General features: G+C 45.1%; 1 protein-coding gene across 1 annotated transcript in view; it reads right to left on the bottom strand.

Moving 5' to 3' along the window:
* DNAH8 (dynein axonemal heavy chain 8) overlaps window positions 1–21,110 on the bottom strand; it is a 622,089-nt gene that overhangs the window by 302,505 nt on the left and 298,474 nt on the right. Inside the window, exon 38 of the mRNA XM_040430275.1 lies at window positions 14,929–15,128. Within this exon, the coding sequence (XP_040286209.1) occupies window positions 14,929–15,128 (200 nt within the window). The remainder of the gene's footprint in view (window positions 1–14,928; window positions 15,129–21,110) is intronic.

Here is a 21,110-nt window from a genome sequence, read left to right on the forward strand (position 1 = left end):
GCGCAGCACCCCATCACTCTCCTTCATGGACAAATAGCCCTTACTTTCAAAGTTTTCCCAATTTTTCGGCTGACTGACTGACCTTCATTTCTTAAAGTAATGATAGCCACTAGTTTTTCTTTACTTAGCTGCTTTTTTCTTGCCATAATACAAATTCTCACAGTCTATTCAGTAGGACTATCAGCTGTGTATCCACCTGACTTCTCCTCAACGCCACTGATGGTCCCGACCCCATTTATAAGGCAAGAAATCCCACTTATTAAACCTTACAGGGCACACCTGTGAAGTGAAAACCATTTCAGGGGACTACCTCTTGAAGCTCATCAAGAGAATGCCAAGAGTGTGCAAAGCAGTAATCAAAGCAAAAGGTGGCTACTTTGAAGAACCTAGAATATGACATATTTTCAGTTGTTTCCCACTTGCTTGTTATGTATATAATTCCACATGTGTTAATTCATAGTTTTGATGCCTTCAGTGTGAATCTACAATTTTTATAGTCATGAATGAGAAGGTGTGTCCAAACTTTTGGTCTGTACTGTATATGTATATATAATACACATATATATAATACTAAACAGATATATATTAAGATATAGGATAGAAGCCGATTGCAATATAAAACCTAAAAGATAAATGAACAAGGAAATTCATATCCACCTCAGAACGCTGTACATATTTATAGTATATATCAGAAATAAAAAATGATCAATAATATATACAGTGGATATAAAAAGTCTACACACCCCTGTTAAAATGTCAAGTTTCTGTGATGTAAGAAAATGGCAACATTTGGATACTTCTACCTATCAGAGCTGAAGCTGTGTGAATGACAGTGGGATAGTCTATGAATGTAAGAAATGATTGGATACACATAAGAAACCATGAGACACCGAGGCATTAAATGATGGTTCTTACCCCCAACACACATACCTGCATGATCCCCTGAAGACGCTGGTTTTCCAGCAAAACATGTCGGGAAGCAGGAGATTTATGTGTGTGTTTTTAGAACAGTGAACAAACAGAGAAAGGACTCCTTGAGAGGAGGAATTAACAGCTAGCACAGCGATATAGTGAATGTAGGAATACAGGCAATTGATCAAGGTCGCAATAGACCAAAGCTATAGTGACTAGTTAGCATGCTGCTGTGAAAGATAAAACAGCAGGCTATCAAGTGAAGGAGGTGATCTGCAATCACTGGGAATTGTAACCCTTTCCAGTATTATTGTTAAAGTATTTTAATAAAGATTGGCCAAAATGTACACCAATGCCTCATCCAGCATGGAGGCAGGGCAGAATGCTGGATGCAGAGTGCTATCACATTTGTATTTTCTATTTTAATAAAGATATCTGAATAAAAGTTACGTTTTAGATATCAGTAGCACATGAAAAAAGACGCTAATTGGTCCAAATGGACCGCTATGTGTATACAATCCTGTATAAAGGTCAACATAGGATATTCAGCGTAACGGTACAGACTCTGTATAGACAAATAGAATCATAGGGGCGCGACAGGTACTGTCCATGGTTATATTAAATGTATGGTTCTTATCTATAATTTGATGGATTATATACCGGATGATATATGCCTGATAGTGTACGAAGTCATCATAGGCCTATATTACGTCTGATAAATCTCTAATAGTGTATACAGGCCGACATAAAAGATTATTTTCAAGATACAGCTTAGGTAAATAGATAAGGTCATTAACGGCCTTAGCTACTATCTATAGTCCATTATGTATGGTTCTTATCTACATCGATATTTAGTAGTTGACATATTCCAATGACTCGTTCAACCCAAAAGGAACCAAGGTGTTAAGTTTGAAGATTCAATACATCTCTTTACGGCAGAGTGTTTGGTATGAATGTGGCACCCATTCAAGGGGGGGTTACCCTAAGAGAAGCAGGGTCCCCCTCATGGTGGATAGAGAAATGACGAGAAACGCTGTGGGTAGTGACCTTGCAGTGTATGTTAGATCTGTGCTCATTCATACGCTCACCCAGTGTTTGGGTGGTACGGTACACGTAATACATATTGCAGGGACACTGCAGCAAATATATCACATTGGGGGTACCGCAGTTCATGTTATGTCGTAGGGGAATGGGAACTTTAAGCGTAGTAAGGATTATTTATTTTTTCTTGTCGAAAATTATGGCACAACATTTGCACCTAGGTTTCTTGCACCTATAGGATCCTATGTCCTGATGATTGATGAGTCTTAGAGGGTAGTTGTTTGTCCTCTGGTGTTTCTATTTTGGGGCAGGATGGTGCTAGTATTTCTTTGAGAGTCTTAGCTCATTTTTTTTTTTGTTGTCTAGAAGGGCTTGTGTGCACGGGAGGTGCCCCCTACACAGGCACCTTCCCCTCTTCACGCCTCTCCAATCATTTCCTTGTAAGTGTTTTGATTGTATCAAACACTCACCTTCGCCCTTTGCTGGACACCTTGAGGGACCATCGGATCCCGTACCGCTGGGGGTTACCCTTCTCCCTGAACGCCCAGAAAAATGGCCCAACTGTGGCCTTACGCTCCTACGCTGACCTCGGCCCATTCTGTGCCGCGATGGACTTGCCAGTACCTGACCTCTCTGATTGGGAGATTGCCACGACATTCCTGCCCACCCCTCTTGCTTGGCAGACGACGGGGGGTCACAAAAGACATCGACTGCCCTCGCCCAAAGTGAAGTCTGCTGATCCTGGGGGAGAATTGGCGTTCCCTGAACCCGGAGGAACATCTCCCCACCGCTGAAGGGCTCATTGGCGTGCCTAGATGTTTGTTTTTTTTGTCTCCCTTTAGGGACTCTACTGTTTATTGCCCACTCAAGGCCTAGGAAGCTATGATGGTGGCGTAGTCGCTGCCTGTTGGTCACAATTGTTTTTCTTTTTTCTGTTTATAACCTATTGGTTTTGCTCAGGTTCCCCCCCCCCCCCCCCCTCTCTCGGGATGTGACTGGTTCGGTCCCCAGACAGTGGGGCTCAGTGAGTCCGCCTTGCTGGCTATTGGTCCGGCGGGGTCAGTCCCCTCTCAGACTTTTTTTTTTCTAGTCAGTTTATTCTACAGATTTAGTTTACTGTTTGTTTTTTGTGAAGTCTTGTGGTGTTCGTGTCTTTCCCCCGCTCCCTATCGTCCCACATCCTCCCCCTCTCATACCCCCTCCTCCGTGTCTATCCCTTGCTAACGCTCTTCCTACCCCACAGAGAGCAGCCTGGAGGAGGCCCCCCCCCCCCCTCCCTGGAGTGGACACCTCCTGCGCTTCTGCTACTACCTTTATAGCTGGTAAGACTCTTTGCTATTCACTCCTCCTCAATGGTTAGGTGTGTAACCTTGAACGTTAAGGGTCTGGGCTCCAATGCCAAAAGGCGTTTGGTGCTGCCGAAGCTCCGCAATCTACAGGCAGATGTGGCCTTCCTTCAGGAGACCCACTTCAACCAGACAGGATCCTTTGGCTTTGCCAAGCAGTACTACCCACACGCCTTCTCAGCCCATCAGTCGTCAAAAAGCAGGTGTTGCCATATTGTTGTCAGCCTCCTGTCCCATTTGAGTATCCTCCTCCCATATAGACCCCGCGGGTCGCTATGTCATTCTAGAAGGGATTTACCAGGGTCGCCCCATCATACTCTGTAATGTGTATTCCCCCAACACCTTCCAACTTCCGTTTGTGCGTCGGGTCCCACGCAAACTCCAATGTCTGCCTCCAGCTGCGTGGATCCTGGGTGGGAATTTTAATATGCTTTTCTCTGAGAATGCAGACCGGTTGTCCCTTCTCTCCACCCCCCCGCCCTTGTCCCAGTGCCGCCTGGCTAGGAACTTTCGTAGCGTGATCAGGCGTTTTGCCCTCTACGACCTATGGAGGGTGGATAACCCCTCTAGTAGGGTATCGTCCCGGACTGTGCTCTGGGAAGCCCATAAGGCGGTAATTCGGGGCCAGTGTATTGCACTGGCCTCGCGACTTAAAAAAACAGAACACTCCGGGTTCAGGAACTTACGGCACAATTACTTTGCTACAAACCCAACTAAGCCATAGGCCGAGTCTTTTCCTTCTCCGGGAGCTTGTGGAGGCCCACGCTAAACTAAAAGATGGCTCCATGCATACTGTAGAACGCATGCTGCTTTACTCCAAGCAGCAATATTACGAAAAAAGGAAATAAAGCCCACACTATCTTAGCCTGTCAATTACAGGATGCTGCCTCCAAACGTGCTCCCCAGGCGGTGAAAGACACAGCTGGCTGTCCCCAATACCACCCTGACGCGATCGCTTTCGTGATTATTACTCTAAATTGTATAATCTTGCCGACAAACACTCGACCACACCCCCGCATACGGAATTACTTAGCCTCTTGTAAATTGCCCAAGCTCTCTCCGAAGGCAGTCTTGACGCAGAAAAGGCCTTCGACCGATTTGATTGGTTCTTCTTATTCGAAACCGTCTGAACCTTTGGTATCGCAGGACAGTTTCTGCAAGCCATCCTCGGCCTCTACTCTGCCCCTTCGGTGCTTGTCAAGTTGCCCTTCAGCTCCTCTATTCCGTTCAATATTTCTAATGGTACACGTCAGGGCTGTCCGCTATCACCGCTTATTTTTGCATTGTGTATAGAACCCCTTGCAGCACACATACGACTGAACCCCGACATTCAGGGACTTAATGTCACGAGGGTGTCAAGAGCCACGACTCTATTATAGCCGGGGTCAGGAAGTCGCAGCGGGTGGCTGCGCGCTCTATGTCTAAAGATAGTGCTGTTACTTAATGGTAGCTTTCTGGGTTTGCATTGCAATGCTTTTTGTCTCACTCAGGGATCCGTAGCTTCTTCTCCACAGCTGTTTTTTTGTCCAGCACTCCCAACCTCCTTATATTCCCCTCTCCCACTTCTCTGGTTGCCAGATATAGAGCTTCCTGTCTGAACTTCTATACTGACCCACTGGAGCTGAGTTGCTGTTATCCCTGGTTGTCGTACCAGAGCATTACCCTCCGGATCCCTGTTGGTTGTTTGTTGTCGCCCACCTGGGACTATATGTTTTGTCAGTATTGTCTGTCTTCTCCCTAGTGTTTCCCTTTAGTGTTAGTGGTGCGGACTAGTGTTGCCACCGCCCTATTCACTATGTAGGGCTCATCTTAGGGAAAGCCAGGGTTTAGGAACGTGATCGGCGTACGGGTGAGAAACCAGTCTAGGGACGTCAGGGCAGTCAGGTGGCAGCCTCAAGGTGAGTTAGGGGTCACCATCTTTCCCTCTCCCTTGGACAGGGCCTTCCTTTTCCCTCCCTTTGCGTCATGTATGTGATCGGCACGCCGGTCGTAAAGTACAGGACAGGGAATTTAAGATCTCCCTTTATGCGGATGATGTCCTCTTCACCCTGACCAATCCCCACATTACACTACCAAACCTACAAAAAGCCTTAACTCACTACGGCGACCTTTCGGGATACAAGGTCAATGCTTCTAAATCAAAAGCCCTACCTATCTTTATACCCGCCAGTGATCTAGCATTGCTCCAGAGCAATTTCTCTTATCGATGGTCGGACACCACGCTGAAGTACCTAGGGGTTCATATTACTCCTACGTATGCCTCATTGTACTCCAGTAACTTCCCTCCCCTCTTCCGTGAACTTAAGTCCCTCCTCACAAAATGGAAACCCCTATACATATCATTGCTAGGCCGCATAGCAGCGGTGAAGATGTCCCTCCTCCCCAAACTGCTTTATTACTTTGAGACGCTTCCAGTATGAATCCCTATGTCAGAACTACGCTTCTTCCAACAGGCCATTCTCAACTTTATATGGCAAGGTAAACTTCACCGCATCCCCGTAAGGTTATTTTCATGGCCACAGGTAGAGGCGGACTATCGGTCCCTAATATTATGCAGTATTACTGGGCTTCTCATTTGCGTGTGTTTCCTTTTTGGGCGTCCCAACATGTATACACCAAATGGGTAGAAATTAAAAAACTCTGGATTGCCCCGGTTCATCCGAACACCCTGTTATGGCAGCAGGCCCCCGTAGCTCCCCACACTCCCCTCCTGGGGCCTATGCCCTTTACCAAACACATATGGGACACCTGCCACCGACTGTTTGCCTTAGCTTCGCAGCACTCCTCTATGATCTCATTTCTCTACAACCCAGCTATTCCCTCTAGCTTTACCGCCCCTATGGTCCAGGTCTGGTCGTCGTTGGGTCTCTTCCATCTGGCTGACATTGTAGACGCCTCTACTCTGACATTGAGGTCCTTTGCGCAACTTCAGGACCAACTGAAATTACCGGCGACGGAGGGACTCCACTACCTTCAGGTTAGTCCCTATGTGAGCACTACTTTTGGTTCGCTTAAGGTGTCACTACCTACCCCATTTGAGCGCTTGTGCCGACTGGGCACAGGGACGAGAGGTCTGACCTCTCTTATCTACCGCCTTCTGGCCACAATTGCGGAGGGCGAGACCCCACATCATGCTTACATGGAAAAATGGGCTACCACGCTCGGATCACCTCTTTCTCGCAGTGCCTGGCAGACTGTATGGAATAGGGCAGCCCTGTCATCTATTTGCACCATGTATAAGGAGATGCAGTACAAGCTGCTAATGCACTAGTACAATACCCCTGCACTCCTACATTCCATAAACCCCACTGTTCCATCTGTCTGCTGGCGGTGCTTGAACGATGTGGGTTCTTTGTATCATATTTTCTGGACGTGCCCCAGTATCATCCCATTTTGGCGGGAGGTTAGGGACGTGGCTCATTCCCTTTTTGGATACCCTGTACCGCTAGACCCAAAGGTCTACTTACTTAACCTGCCACCTCTGGGGTTGAACAAGCACTCCTCCAGGCTGTTTCTCTCACTATGTACAGCAGCCAAATCCTTGATCGATAAATCCTGGAAGCAGACTACCCCTCCCACAAAGCCAATTCTTATAGCCAGGGTCCGTGACTTCAGGTTCATGGAATGTCTCATGGCATCCATTAACAACGCTGTGGAACAATTCCAAACAATATGGCTACCCTGGGATACATACCTGGCATCCCCCTAATGGTCTCCCCTCCCACCCTACCATGCCCACTCTTACTCCCCCCGTACCTGTTCCTTTCCTTTTGCGTCTTGTCAGTTGTCTTATCCCTAGTCCTGAGTTTTACGTGCTACATCTTTGGTTATAATTATGGGACCTGTACTACTACACGCGATGTTCACTGTGTTTGTTCGCATTTTGATGGTCTGCCATAGAAACATAGAAACATAGAATGTGTCGGCAGATAAGAACCATTTGGCCCATCTAGTCTGCCCAATATACTGAGTACTATGGATAGCCCCTGGCCCTATCTTATATGAAGGATAGCCTTATGCCTATCCCATGCATGCTTAAACTCCTTCACTGTATTTGCAGCTACCACTTCTGCAGGAAGGCTATTCCATGCATCCACTACTCTCTCAGTAAAGTAATACTTCCTTATATTACTTTTAAACCTTTGCCCCTCTAATTTAAAACTGTGTCCTCTTGTGGTAGTTTTTCTTCTTTTAAATATGCTCTCCTCCTTTACCGAGTTGATTCCCTTTATGTATTTAAAAGTTTCTATCATATCCCCTCTGTCTCTTCTTTCTTCCAAGCTATACATATTAAGGTCCTTTAACCTTTCCTGGTAAGTTTTATCCTGCAATCCATGTACTAGTTTAGTAGCTCTTCTCTGAACTCTCTCTAGAGTATCTATATCCTTCTGGAGATATGGCCTCCAGTACTGCGCACAATACTCCAAGTGAGGTCTCACCAGTGTTCTGTACAGCGGCATAAGCACTTCACTCTTTCTACTGCTTATACCTCTCCCTATACATCCAAGCATTCTGCTGGCATTTCGTGCTGCCCTATTACATTGTCTTCCCACCTTTAAGTCTTCTGAAATAATTACTCCTAAATCCCTTTCCTCAGATACTGAGGTCAGGACTGTGTCAAATATTCTATATTCTGCCCTTGGGTTTTTACGCCCCAGGTGCATTATCTTGCACTTATCCACATTAAATTTCAGTTGCCAGAGTTCTGACCATTCTTCTAGTTTTCCTAAATCCTTTTCCATTTGGCGTTTCCCTCCAGGAACATCAACCCTGTTACATATCTTTGTGTCATCAGCAAAAAGACAAACCTTACCATCGAGGCCTTTTGCAATATCACTTATGAAGATATTAAACAAAATTGGTCCCAGTACAGATCCCTGTGGAACCCCACTGGTAACATGACCTTGTTTTGAATGTTCTCCATTGACTACAACCCTCTGCTGTCTGTCACTCAGCCACTGCCTAATCCACTCAACAATATGGGAGTCCATGCTCAATGACTGCAGTTTATTGATAAGTCTTCTATGTGGGACAGTGTCAAAAGCCTTACTAAAATCTAGATATGCGATGTCTACTGCACCTCCACCGTCTATTATTTTAGTCACCCAGTCAAAAAAATCTATAAGATTTGTTTGACATGATCTCCCTGAAGTAAACCCATGTTGTTTTTCATCTTGCAATCCATGGGATTTTAGATGTTCCACAATCCTATCCTTTAATAGGGTTTCCATTAATTTGCCTACTATTGATGTCAGACTCACTGGTCTATAGTTGCTCGATTCCTCCCTACTACCTTTCTTGTGAATGGGCACGACATTTGCCAATTTCCAATCTTCCGGGACGACTCCTGTTACTAATGATTGGTTAAATAAATCTGTTAACGGTTTTGCCCTCCCACCACTAAGCTCTTTTAATAATTTTGGGTGTATCTCATCAGGCCCCTGTGACTTATTTGTCTTCACTTTAGACAGCAAACTTAGAACATCTTCCTCTGTAAAGACACATGCATCAAACGATTTATTAGTCATCCTTTCTAGTGGAGGTCCTTCTCCTTCTTTTTCTTTTGTAAAAACTGAACAGAAGTATTCATTAAGGCAGTCGGCTAGCCCTTTATTCTCTTCTACATACCTTCCGTCCTTTGTTTATAATTTAGTTATTCCTTGTTTTAATTTCCTTTTTTCATTTATATATCTGAAGAATGTCTTATCCCCTTTTTTCATAGACTGAGCTAGTTTTTCTTCTGCCTGCGCTTTAGAAGTTCTTATAACTTGCTTGGCCTCTTTCTGCCTAATCTTGTAGATTTCCTTATCTTCATTGCTCTGGGTTTTTTTATAATTACAAAATGCTAGCCTTTTATTTTTAATGATTTGGGCCACTTCTGCTGAGTACCACAGTGGTCTCTTCCTTTTTTTGCTTTTACTGACAAGTCTAATGCAATTTTCTGTTGCCTTCAATAATGCACCTTTTAAGTAGTCCCATTTCTCCTGGACTCCATGTAATCCGTTCCAGTCTGATAAGGACTCATTTATGACTAATTTCATTTTTGAAAAGTCTGTTTTTCTAAAGTCTAAAACTTTTGTTTTTGTGTGGTGGGACTCTTTCACAGTTCTTATATTAAACCACACTGACTGGTGATCACTAGATCCCAAGGTTTCGCCTACAATGACATCATATACCGAATCCCCATTTGTGAATACCAAATCCAAAATGGCCTCCCTCCGGGTTGGCTCCTCAACCACTTGTTGTAGAGATAACCCCAGTAGGGAATTTAGAATATCTGTACTCCTGGTAGAACTTGCTATTTTGGTTTTCCAGTTTATATCTGGAAGATTGAAATCTCCCATAATGATAACTTCTCCTTTCATTGTCATTTTAGCTATTTCTTCAACTAGTAGATCATCTAGTTCTTTAACTTGACCAGGTGGTTTATATATCACACCTACACGAGTTACTGCATGGTTAGCAAACTGCAACGTAACCCAAACTGACTCTATGTTGGCCTCACCAACTTGTATTAGGTTAGATTTAATGCTATCTTTCACATACAGGGCCACTCCTCCTCCTTTCTTGCCTTCTCTGTCTCTTCTGTATAAAGAGTACCCTGGTATGGTTATGTCCCAGTCATTTCTTTCATTAAACCATGTCTCCGTAACAGCCACTAAATCTACATTCTCAGATGCCATTATTGACCCAAGTTCATTGATTTTTTTACCTAAACTGCAAGCATTTGTAGACAGGACTCTGAGCTTATCATTTCTTAACCTCTGTGCTTCTGACCTGTTCTGGCATTGTTTCGGGGGGCAATTGGACTCTTTTATTTTCACTCTTTTGCCCCCCTTCCTAGTTTAAATACTCTTCCGCAAATTCTTGGAGTTGTTCACTTAGTACATTTGTTCCTTTGAGAGAAAGATGCAAACCATCTTTTTTGTACAGTTCCTTTCTATTCCAAGTAGAGCTATCATGAGAAACAAAGCCAAATCCTTGCTCTTGACACCATTTACCAAGCCATATGTTGAACTCCTTTATGCGCCTCTGCCTATCATTCTGAACATTATGCACAGGCAGAACTTCAGAAAATGAAATGGTGGATGCAAAATCCTGTACGTCATTACCAAGTGTGATAAAATATTTTTTCACCTCTGACACTTCATTGCAAGCCAGGTAATTTGTCCCTAGATGGACAAGAACATCCACGTCCCCTTCCTGCTTTGCTTGCTTAACAATATTAATAATACGTCTTCTATCTCTTCTAGCAGTAGCCCCAGGGAGACATCTCACAAAACCATTTTCTTTAAGCTCCACACTTCTTATGATTGAATCACCCAGCAATAGCTGCTTCCTTTGAGACTTCACTTTATCTTTTTGTCCTTGGCTGCAGTCTTGCATACATTAGACATAGGAGTCGATGGTTTCTCACCCTCTGTGCTTGAGTCCATATTCATGTTGTCCTTACATTCTGAGAGTGCTGCAAATGAATTATGGAGAACCACCGACTGTAGGACATGTCTTCTATCCACCACTCTAAGTCTTCCAGAACCTACAGTAACCCATCTGCCATTTCTGGGGGTCCTCTGTGGCAGTGGCATTGCAGCAGTCCTAGCTGGAGTTTGTTTAACAGATAATTTAAATATCTCAGATTTCAAAAATGCAATTTCCTGCTGCAGTAAGGAGAACTGTCTACAGATCTGACAGCATCCGAATCTCCAAAGAGTGGAACATGAAATAAATGCACAACAATTCCTGCACTGAACCAAGTCTGCCATTTTAAAAGGAGAGAAAAAAATAAATAAAATTTAAATCAAACAAATCTTACCTTTTTTTTTGTATTGTTTCCACCTTCCAGCCTACCTCCTGACTATCTCCTGCAATATCTCTTCACTGTACTTAATGTGGTACTTGAAGGTAGTACTTGCAGCTAATGAATTAGGCCAGCTAATGAGTCTGTCTCTATATATACACACACTCCTTCACAAGCTCCTCCCCCAGCAACAAATGTAACACCTTAGTGAGCTAGGCTCATTAGCAAACGCACAATAGCAAACACCTGACCAAATTCCTTACCTCTTCTCAAGCAATGGTCAGCAAAAAAAACACAGATGAGCCAGTTTCAAACTCCAAGCCAATCTCTTGCAGTATCTCTTCAATCTCTTCAGTCTCCTGCAATATCTCTTCACTGTACTTAATGTGGTACTTGAAGGTAGTACTTGCAGCTAATGAATTAGGCCAGCTAATGAGTCTGTCTCTATATATACACACACTCCTTCACAAGCTCCTCCCCCAGCAACAAATGTAACACCTTAGTGAGCTAGGCTCATTAGCAAACGCACAATAGCAAACACCTGACCAAATTCCTTACCTCTTCTCAAGCAATGGTCAGCAAAAAAAACACAGATGAGCCAGTTTCAAACTCCAAGCCAATCTCTTGCAGTATCTCTTCAATCTCTTCAGTCTCCTGCAATATCTCTTCACTGTACTTAATGTGGTACTTGAAGGTAGTACTTGCAGCTAATGAATTAGGCCAGCTAATGAGTCTGTCTCTATATATACACACACTCCTTCACAAGCTCCTCCCCCAGCAACAAATGTAACACCTTAGTGAGCTAGGCTCATTAGCAAACGCACAATAGCAAACACCTGACCAAATTCCTTACCTCTTCTCAAGCAATGGTCAGCAAAAAAACACAGATGAGCCAGTTGCAAACTCCAAGCCAATCTCTTGCAGTATCTCTTCAATCTCTTCAGTCTCCTGCAATATCTCTTCACTGTACTTAATGTGGTACTTGAAGGTAGTACTTGCACCAAATTGACTCTGTATGAGCTATGTCGTACCATTTCATGTTTTTCTCTTTTCTTCCTTTCTGTACTATTGAAAATTTGCACGCAATGTGCTAATAAAAATCTACAGTATAAAAAAATAAAAATAAAATCTGCAATGGTACGGTCTGAAACTTTATGATGTTCCCCGTACTTCTTTCCTGTCCTAGTAATACCACAAATGGGAATCCCTGCCAACTGCTGATCTATAGCAGGATTATATGTCTCAAAGGAGAGCTAGGCACCTAGACTCTGTTTTAAAGGAATTATTTTTATCTAATTCTCTATTCTCCTCTGTAAACCAATGTAGACAGTTAAACCAGATGGAGTATAGATTAGAACCATGAACCAGAAGCTTTATTATCCAGCTGTCTGCCTGCCTTTTAATCCATTCCATTATAAACTTTTCCACTGCAAGAATGCAAAAGTTAATTACTCACACTGGTAGATAGTGTGGCTGCTCTTCTAGTTCGGCCTCGATGGATGACAGCCTATTGTCCCTCTACGATCCCAACCGCCTCTCGACTCACACGGGCTCAAGAGGCCCTCTTAGCGGTTCTCACGAGGAGGCACAAAACTTCAGTTAGCTGAGAGCAGGGAGAGCACGCACCGAGGCTTGTCTCAGAGTTAGTATTTTCGTTCGCGTGTACTAAACAACTTCACCATCCAGGAACACTGATCGGGCATGGCGTTTTCTTTAGATGTACCTATTACACCATCCAGGAACACTGATCGGGCCTAGTGTTTTCTTCATATGTACCTATTACACCATCCAGGAACACTTATCGGGCCTTGCGTTTTCTTCATATGTACCTTTTGCACCATCCAGGAACACTCATCGGGCCTGGTGTTTTCTTCATATGTACCTATTACACCATCCAGGAACACTTATCGGGCCTGGTGTTTTCTTCATATGTACCTATTGCACCATCCAGGAACACTCATCGGGCCTGGTGTTTTCTTCATATGTACCTATTACACCATCCAGGAACACTTATCGGGCCTGGCGTTTTCTCCATATGTACCTATTACACCATCCAGGAACACTGATCGGGCCTGGTGTTTTCTTCATATGTACCTATTACACCATCCAGGAACACTCATCGGGCCTGGCGTTTTCTTCATATGTACCTATTACACCATCCAGGAACACTGATCGGGCCTGGTGTTTTCTTCATATGTACCTATTACACCATCCAGGAACACTCATCGGGCCTGGCGTTTTCTTCATATGTACCTATTACACCATCCAAGAACACTCATCGGGCCTGGCGTTTTCTTCATATGTACCTATTGCACCATCCAGGAACACTCATCGGGCTTGGCGTTTTCTTCATATGTACCTATTACACCATCCAGGAACACTCATCGGGCTTGGCGTTTTCTTCATATGTACCTATTACACCATCCAGGAACACTTATCGGGCCTGGCGTTTTCTTCATATGTACCTATTACACCATCCAGGAACACTCATCGGGCCTGGCGTTTTCTTCATATGTACCTATTACACCATCCAGGAACACTTATCGGGCCTGGCGTTTTCTTCATATGTACCTATTACACCATCCAGGAACACTCATCGGGCCTGGCGTTTTCTTCATATGTACCTATTACACCATCCAGGAACACTCATCGGGCCTGGCGTTTTCTTCATATGTACCTATTACACCATCTAGGAACACTCATCTGGCCTGGTGTTTTCTTCATAGACATAAGCTTCTTCTCAGGTACAACAAAAGTTCTTAGCAGGGTAATAGGTTCTTTATCCAGAATCGCCCATTCATGGCGTTGGATCCGAGTCACGGCACCAAACTGTTGGAAATTGGCTGCAGCAACACAAAACTTCTTTAAAAAAGCAACCACTTCTTCGAGAAGATTCTTTCGTTTATTCAAAGACAAGAGCAGCAAGACAGCATTGAAATAAATATAAAAATCAGGCAGATTGTGGCATGAAGAAGAGAATGGCAGTGAGAAGCAGCAGGGGCAAAAAGGCAGTGCTTGCCTAAAACCCCCAGACACAGTTTCTTATAGCCCAGAGAACAAAGGAATAATTTGTATTATAATTCAGGTTTTATGCAGTGTGCTGCAGTCCATAGGCTTCAATGTTACTCACACAGATACATCATTATTATACATAACCACTGATCTACATAAGTTACATCTACAACAACTTCTAATTGGACAAAAGCTTATCATGATCACTTCATGCGGAAATAATTTTGTCCTTGGGCCTTCCATTAATTCACTCCAATTTTAGTACCAATCTCCATTTTCTTTCCAAGGAACTATATGGAACATAAAACCAAAAGGGGGCCACTTCATTTATCACCTATCCAACACCAAGGATCGAACATGCCGCTGATTACCCGATGAACAAGCAAACATTTAAGCACGTTTAATAATCCTTGTTTATCGGCGGCAGATCATGCTGTGTAATCACGATCTGCTTCCGGCAAACAGTGGTTCAGTATGGGGACGAGCAATGGCCTTAGCGATCACTTGTCCCCATACTGAGGAGGAGATCGCTGCATGTAATAGCAGTGGACTTCTCCACTAGCTAATAGGCGATTGCCGGGAAGGTACGCTTCCTTCCCGACAATTGCCTGCTGCATCTGCAGGTGTAATAGGACCCTTAGTTTCTCTGTTACGACTGTTTATGGTAATACTTGACTGTAAGGCAACTTGTCTACAAAGTTTACTTGGCCTTCCATTAGAAGACAGCCTTCCATTAGAAGACAGCAGGAATTACATGCTGCTCTGTGTTGTAAATCTGCAGTTTTGAACATTTAGCCTGAGAGTTACCTCTTTAATTACCTGTTATTAAGCAATGTCCCAAGGACCATCAGATTGTCCTCTATTGTAACGATGATCTCTGCAGCTTCTGCTCCTTTTATTAATAGTTCTCCTCTGCCTTTAAATGGTGAAAACCTTAAAAACTGGTTGTTCCAGATGCTTGTCACCTGTCCTAATTTACTTTCGATGTCCTTCTCCTTCACTGCTGATGTACAGATATCCTAACACATCAGAAATCATCACATACTATACAGGCTACACCGACATACAAAGGTGAGTAACTTTGTAAAACATACTGCAGACAGATATTATTCAGATGATAACATTATATTACCACATTATCATATATTTTTGGATTTAGGAATGAGATCTCCACAGAACCTATATTTTAAGGTTGCACAGAAAATTTAGAATACTATCTGCTCTTTTGGTGCCATCTTGAGATAACCAGTGTTTTATTCTCCATTTATTTCTAGAGCTAAATTGAGATTGCTAATCCCCTTCTATAACCATACAGCAAAGCAGTAACACATTTTTCAAGGTGATTTCAATTAATTTTCCAACTGTGCTTGTCATATTTTAGGCTACTTTCACACTTGCATTGTTAATTCCATTGTTGAGATCCGACAAAACCTGTCCTAATCACACAGGAGGACAAGTTACTGCAGAACACTGAGCTAAAGAGCTGCCTCATCTTCCTCTCTGCTTGTCAGGGATTATCATCCTGAATACAGCTGATAAGATCTCCAGCTGAATCTCTGTAGGAATGGAGATCATGAGGAGACATGCAGTACAGAGGGGATGTGGCTGATAAGCAGCAGCACTTGCTTGCAGTCTCCATTACCACAGTCTGTCCTGTTCGTCCTCTCTATCCTTCATGTCTCCGCATGATCTCCATTCCTACAGAGATTCGGCTGAAGATCTTATTAGCTGTATTCAGGACCATAATCCCTGACAAGCATAGCAAAGAGGAGGATGAGGCAGCTCTTGAGCTCAGTGTTGTGAAGTAACTTGTCCTCCTGTATGATTAGGACAGGTTTTGTGTATATTGATAGGACGGCGGCCATTTTATTTCTCCTAATGTTTTCTCCCCAGACAAATTGAGTCATTATAACTAATGAAAGGCATTTGGGAATATATTTATAATAAAGTAATATTTAAGTATTTTAATTTTCCTAATTCCCAGAGAACCCCTTTAAAGTCTATAGGAAAGATATTGAAATTTTGGCATTTTATAGCGCTCTTAGAGTCAGAGTTGTTTTCTCAAAACACAGCATGCTCTTGCTATGGCATTTTTTCCTATGTTTGTCCCACAAGCTTCTCTGCAGGATTGCAAATGGCATTTTTTATTTTTTGCGGACCCATTGAAATGAATGGGTCTGCATCCTATACGCAAAAAAAAAAACTGAATGGACACGGAAACAAAATACGTTCGTGTGAATGTAGCCTTGATATGAGCATCAGTTGTGATCCGTTTGTCAGTTCCGTCAGACATCAGTTATTTTTGCTGCATGCAAGACTTTTTCTGCCATCAAAAATAACTGACGTCTGAAGGAACGGAAACAAACTGATCACAAATTATGCTCAAAATAAGACGGATCAGTTATTTTTCATTTTTCTGTTCTTTTGATGGATCAGAAGAACGGAAAGCTAAATGCAAATGTGAAAGCACCGTAATATCTGCAGTGCACAAGGATGCATGCAAGGCAATTCACTGTAACTATAGGGTTGATTCATTTTGTTGCAGGATTATATTTAGGACTGAAATTCAGTTCTGTTCATCTGAAAGCGGCTTGCAGAAAATTGGATTTTTTGTACTCACCATAAAATCCTTTTCTCGTAGTAGGCATTGGGGGACACAGCACCATGGGTATATGTCCAACTACCACTAGGAGGCGACACTAGACATAAAAAGTGTTGGCTCCTCCCCGTTGGGCTATACCCTCTCCACAGACACTAGACAGATCAGTTTGTACCAAAAGCAGTAGGAGAGAGAAGAAAGGCAAGGAACCAACAACTCCCGTACCGGGAAAGATCAAGAGACCAGCCCGGAGAAGCGGAAGTAAAAAACATAGGGTGGGATCTGTGTCCCCCAATGCCTACTACAAGAAAAGGATTTTACGGTGAGTACAAAAAATCTAATTTTCTCGTGCATGGCATTGGGGGACACAGCACCATGGGACGTCCCAAAGCAGTCCCCGAGGGTGGGAAAAGAACAGCCATGCCACCGGTTGGGCATACAGTTGCAGGAGAACCATGTGACCCAACAGGAGAAAAGCACGGAATAGGCAAGAAGCCTCATAACAAGGGAGAAACCCCAATGAAGCCACAGTGAAGACTGCCAGCACCCCAGGACAAATGCCTGGGAGAAAGTCTCAAATGTAAGAAGAAGGCAAAGGGGAACACCCATCTCAGCAGAAGGCTGGAGAGAAAGTAGGACAGCACCGCGTATTGGAGCTACCTAACATTCTAATTGTCTTAGGCGAAAGCACAAACACCCTGAGGCCAAACAAGTGAGGGAAGCCATAGCAAGCCAACCCTTGGAAGGGGAGGGGGTGGTAAGTTAAAACCAGGAAAAGAGAAAAGATAAGACCTGCATCCCAAAACCACCAGACGAGGAACAAGCGCTGAGAAGCGCAAGACCGGAGAAACCGGCCAAATGAAGTATCAGGGAAATGCAGACCCAGGAAATCTCAGCAGGGACACACTGGACTGAGAGACATGGGAGGGGAGTACTCCCAACAGTCTAAGGAGGAAGGTTCTACAAACAGGAGGAGTCCCTCCCGAAGGAGACCATAAGGTGGAAATGCAGACCATAGCACTAAACCACTCAACACCAGGTACTTGACGTGGGAGGATGGGAAAATAGACACGAATCCCAAGAGGTCCACAAGGCTATTGGAACCCACAAGGGAAACAATCAACCCAGGCCCCTCCCAAACAACGATTATCATACAGAATCTGTGTGGTCAAATGAACAGGGACAAGGAATCCAGAAAGGAGTACCCGGTATGGGCTCACAAGGAACCATGAACTGAACCACCAGAGGACAACAAAAAACTGAATATCCAAGAAAAAATTAAAAGAACCACCCTATGGGAAGGAATTGGCCATGGACAACTAGCCATTCTAAGAATAGTGACTAGTAATCTGCATACATTGTCCCGGAAAGGGGAAGTAATGCAGCTTGAGTTGTACCACTAAAACGACAGACACCCATATGCATAAGGAATGGCTATGAAAGTCGCTATGAAAGAAACGGGGTGTGACTACACGAAATGAAGAAACCAGCTGCGACCGACGTACAGAAGACTCCCAGGGGGACAAAGTACCTGACAGGCGCAGACAATAGAAAGGTCCAAGGGGACTGCCCTCTGTCAGATAGTACAACTGAGCCGAGAATATAATGGAACACCCGGACCCAGAAGGAACTATGGAACCCTGTCCGATGCCAGATCAATCAGCAGAAAATTCACCTACCAGGCAGGTGTGTGGCGCTCAGTGGTTCTTTCTGTCCCTGACTCATCAGGGAGGACGGCCAGCGAGGATAATGTCGCTGACCCCAGAAGGATTCCGTGTGGTGGAGGACATCCAGTGATGGCCGAAAACTGCTGCAGCGGACGGTGCTCACCAAGCTACGTACCCCAACATCCGTATTTTATAGGGATGGCAATAGCAACCCTAGCACAAAAGCCAACAACCACCTGGCCATGGTGTAGGGAGCGTGGTTGTATGTGGACCACCCACCAGATCCGAACAGATCAGCCATATACTGGGTACACCAGAAGTAGCACTAGACCGACAAGGTGGAGGTGGGGGTTGAACTGGCCCACCCCTGCCAGATATGGTTACCAGGTACATGCTGAACCAGGATGGCCTGTTGTCGACAGTGCCTTGAGAAAGTACAAGGAGACCATAGAGCACGACAGTAACGGAGTGGCAGATTTATGGAAGAAACAAAAAGGGAAGTAACCAACATCCGCAGCACAGATTAGAGACCGGGGAAGGAAGCACCCAGTAATACAGAAACTGTATGGGCCACAGATTGCACCATAGGGCCCAGCACGTGGGTACTAAAAATACACGCCTAAAACCGAGGTAAAGTGGCTGCATGTTGCACTCTAAGGAGGGTGGAAACAAAGCCACAGCGTCCGGGAATGCGACCGCATTTGGAGGGTACAGGTCCTCAACCTGTTAAAGTAGAAATACGGCTGTGTAGTGTAGAGATACGACCAGACAGGTGCAATGGGTACAGCATCTGGAGATGGTAGAGGTACTAGATTTAAGATTAGAGCGATGTGGCCGCATGGTGCACCCTAGGACCAGAGAAGTGCAGCGGCTACCGTGTTAGCAATGCTACCTATATTACGCTCGGGAAGGGTAAAATAGGGCCGCACGGTACCACAAAGAACGACAGGTGCACACCACAATTAAGTAAGTGCAATGGCAACTGAAGGAGGCCCTCTATTTCACCTGAGGGAAACAGGGCCGCATAGTACACCATAGAGCCAGACAGGTGTAACGGCTGCAGCATCAGAGACGGTGCAGGAATCTACCTAAGAAGGGAGTAAGATGGCTGTTTGGTGCACACTATGATGAGGTAGGTGCAGTGGCCACGGCAATACAAGGTGGCCTCAATATCTCGTCCGGTAATGGAGAAATAGTGCAGCAAGGTACACCATAAGGCCAGATAGGAGATAGTGAAGGTACTCTACCTATGAAGGGAGCAAGGTGGCAGCTTGGTGCCCACTAGAACCAAACAGAGGTAATTGCTACAGCAATTGAGAGTGGCCTCTAATCTCGCCCGGAAGGGAGAAATAGTGCCGCACGGAACACAATAGAGCCCGCCAGGGATATTGGATACAGTATCAGGAGATGGTGTAGGTACTCTACCTATTAAGGGAGCAAGGTGGCTGGAAACAGACAGGTGCAATTGCTACGGCAATTGAAGGCGGCCTGTATATCTCGCCCGGTAGGGGGAAATAGTGCCGCATGGAACACCATAGAGCCAGCCAGGAGTAATGGCTACAGCATCTGGAGTAGGTGTAGGAACTCTACCTATGAAAGTAACAAGGCGGCTGAAAACAGACAGATGTAATCGCTACGGCCATAGAAGTCGGCCTGTATTCTTTGGTACAGGCACTACAAAAGAACCTTTAGAACCTTTAGAGGCCGAGAAGGGTTACCAACCCTACAAGAGGCGCTTGCCTGAATTCTCAGCCTGCCTAGAACATAGCCCCTGGATAGGGGAACCAAGAAGGTCGGTCGTGTACAGCCTACGAGGGCGTACGTACCAGAGACACCGTGTAGGTGTCCCAGTTGCTAAGCACGGTGACGGCTGACTTACCTGTGCGGTAATTACCTGTGCAGGCAGGAGAGCACCATCCGAAAGTCCACTAGAGGGGCACCAAACCTGGGTAGGGTAGGTTCCACCGTGCACGTTTGTCTTGACCTCGCAGAGGGATTCTGCATGGTGGAAGACCGTCTGATGCTCTGTTCCGAGGGAATCGGATGCAGCGGTGTCCCCAGAGGCAACTGAGAGAGAAGGCTTCGTCACCAGCTTCAGGCCTGTCCTGGGGCGATCCGAGGATGCCGAGGAGGGGTGGAAGCTAGTTGAGACCACCCGAGGTTGGCCCGTGGGCTACTCCCTGCGTGACCCTGTATCTGAGCATGAGCGTGGCCCAGTCTGCAGGGAGGACCCTGGGGGGGAGAGGAGACCGCAATTTGGGTAGGTAGCGGTCAAGCGACTCTGCCAGGGATTGGGAGAGTCAGGCAAGGTTCCCATGGTTCGACAGGGAGGGAGCTTATTCAGGGGGGCCTACACAAAAGGGTGGGAAGGGGAGACAAGCCGACCACATGGAAACCTCCAGAGGGATGTCAACCCAGGCCCCTCCATATAAAGGAAGCAGGTTAGGTATCCGGGAAGGGAGGAGAGGGGGGAACGCGCCCAGGCCGGGGGAGGAGGGTGGGAGACCCTAATCTAAAGGAACATACTCACCCTCAGATGTCTTCAGGCGCAGCGATAACCACCCCCTCGGCGGACTCAACACGGGAACCGTGGGACTGCCGGAATTCCACTGCGGAAGCAGATTTGGGGACTGGGTGGCTGCCAGGTACCCGAGTACGCGCCCGCAGGGGGGCAACTAAAGTGGAACACGATGGAGCCACCCCTGCAGCAGGCCGGAACCTGCAGAGAAGAAAAA

Source organism: Bufo bufo, chromosome 4, assembly GCF_905171765.1.
Source record: "Bufo bufo chromosome 4, aBufBuf1.1, whole genome shotgun sequence".
Classification (NCBI taxonomy): Eukaryota; Metazoa; Chordata; class Amphibia; order Anura; family Bufonidae; genus Bufo; species Bufo bufo.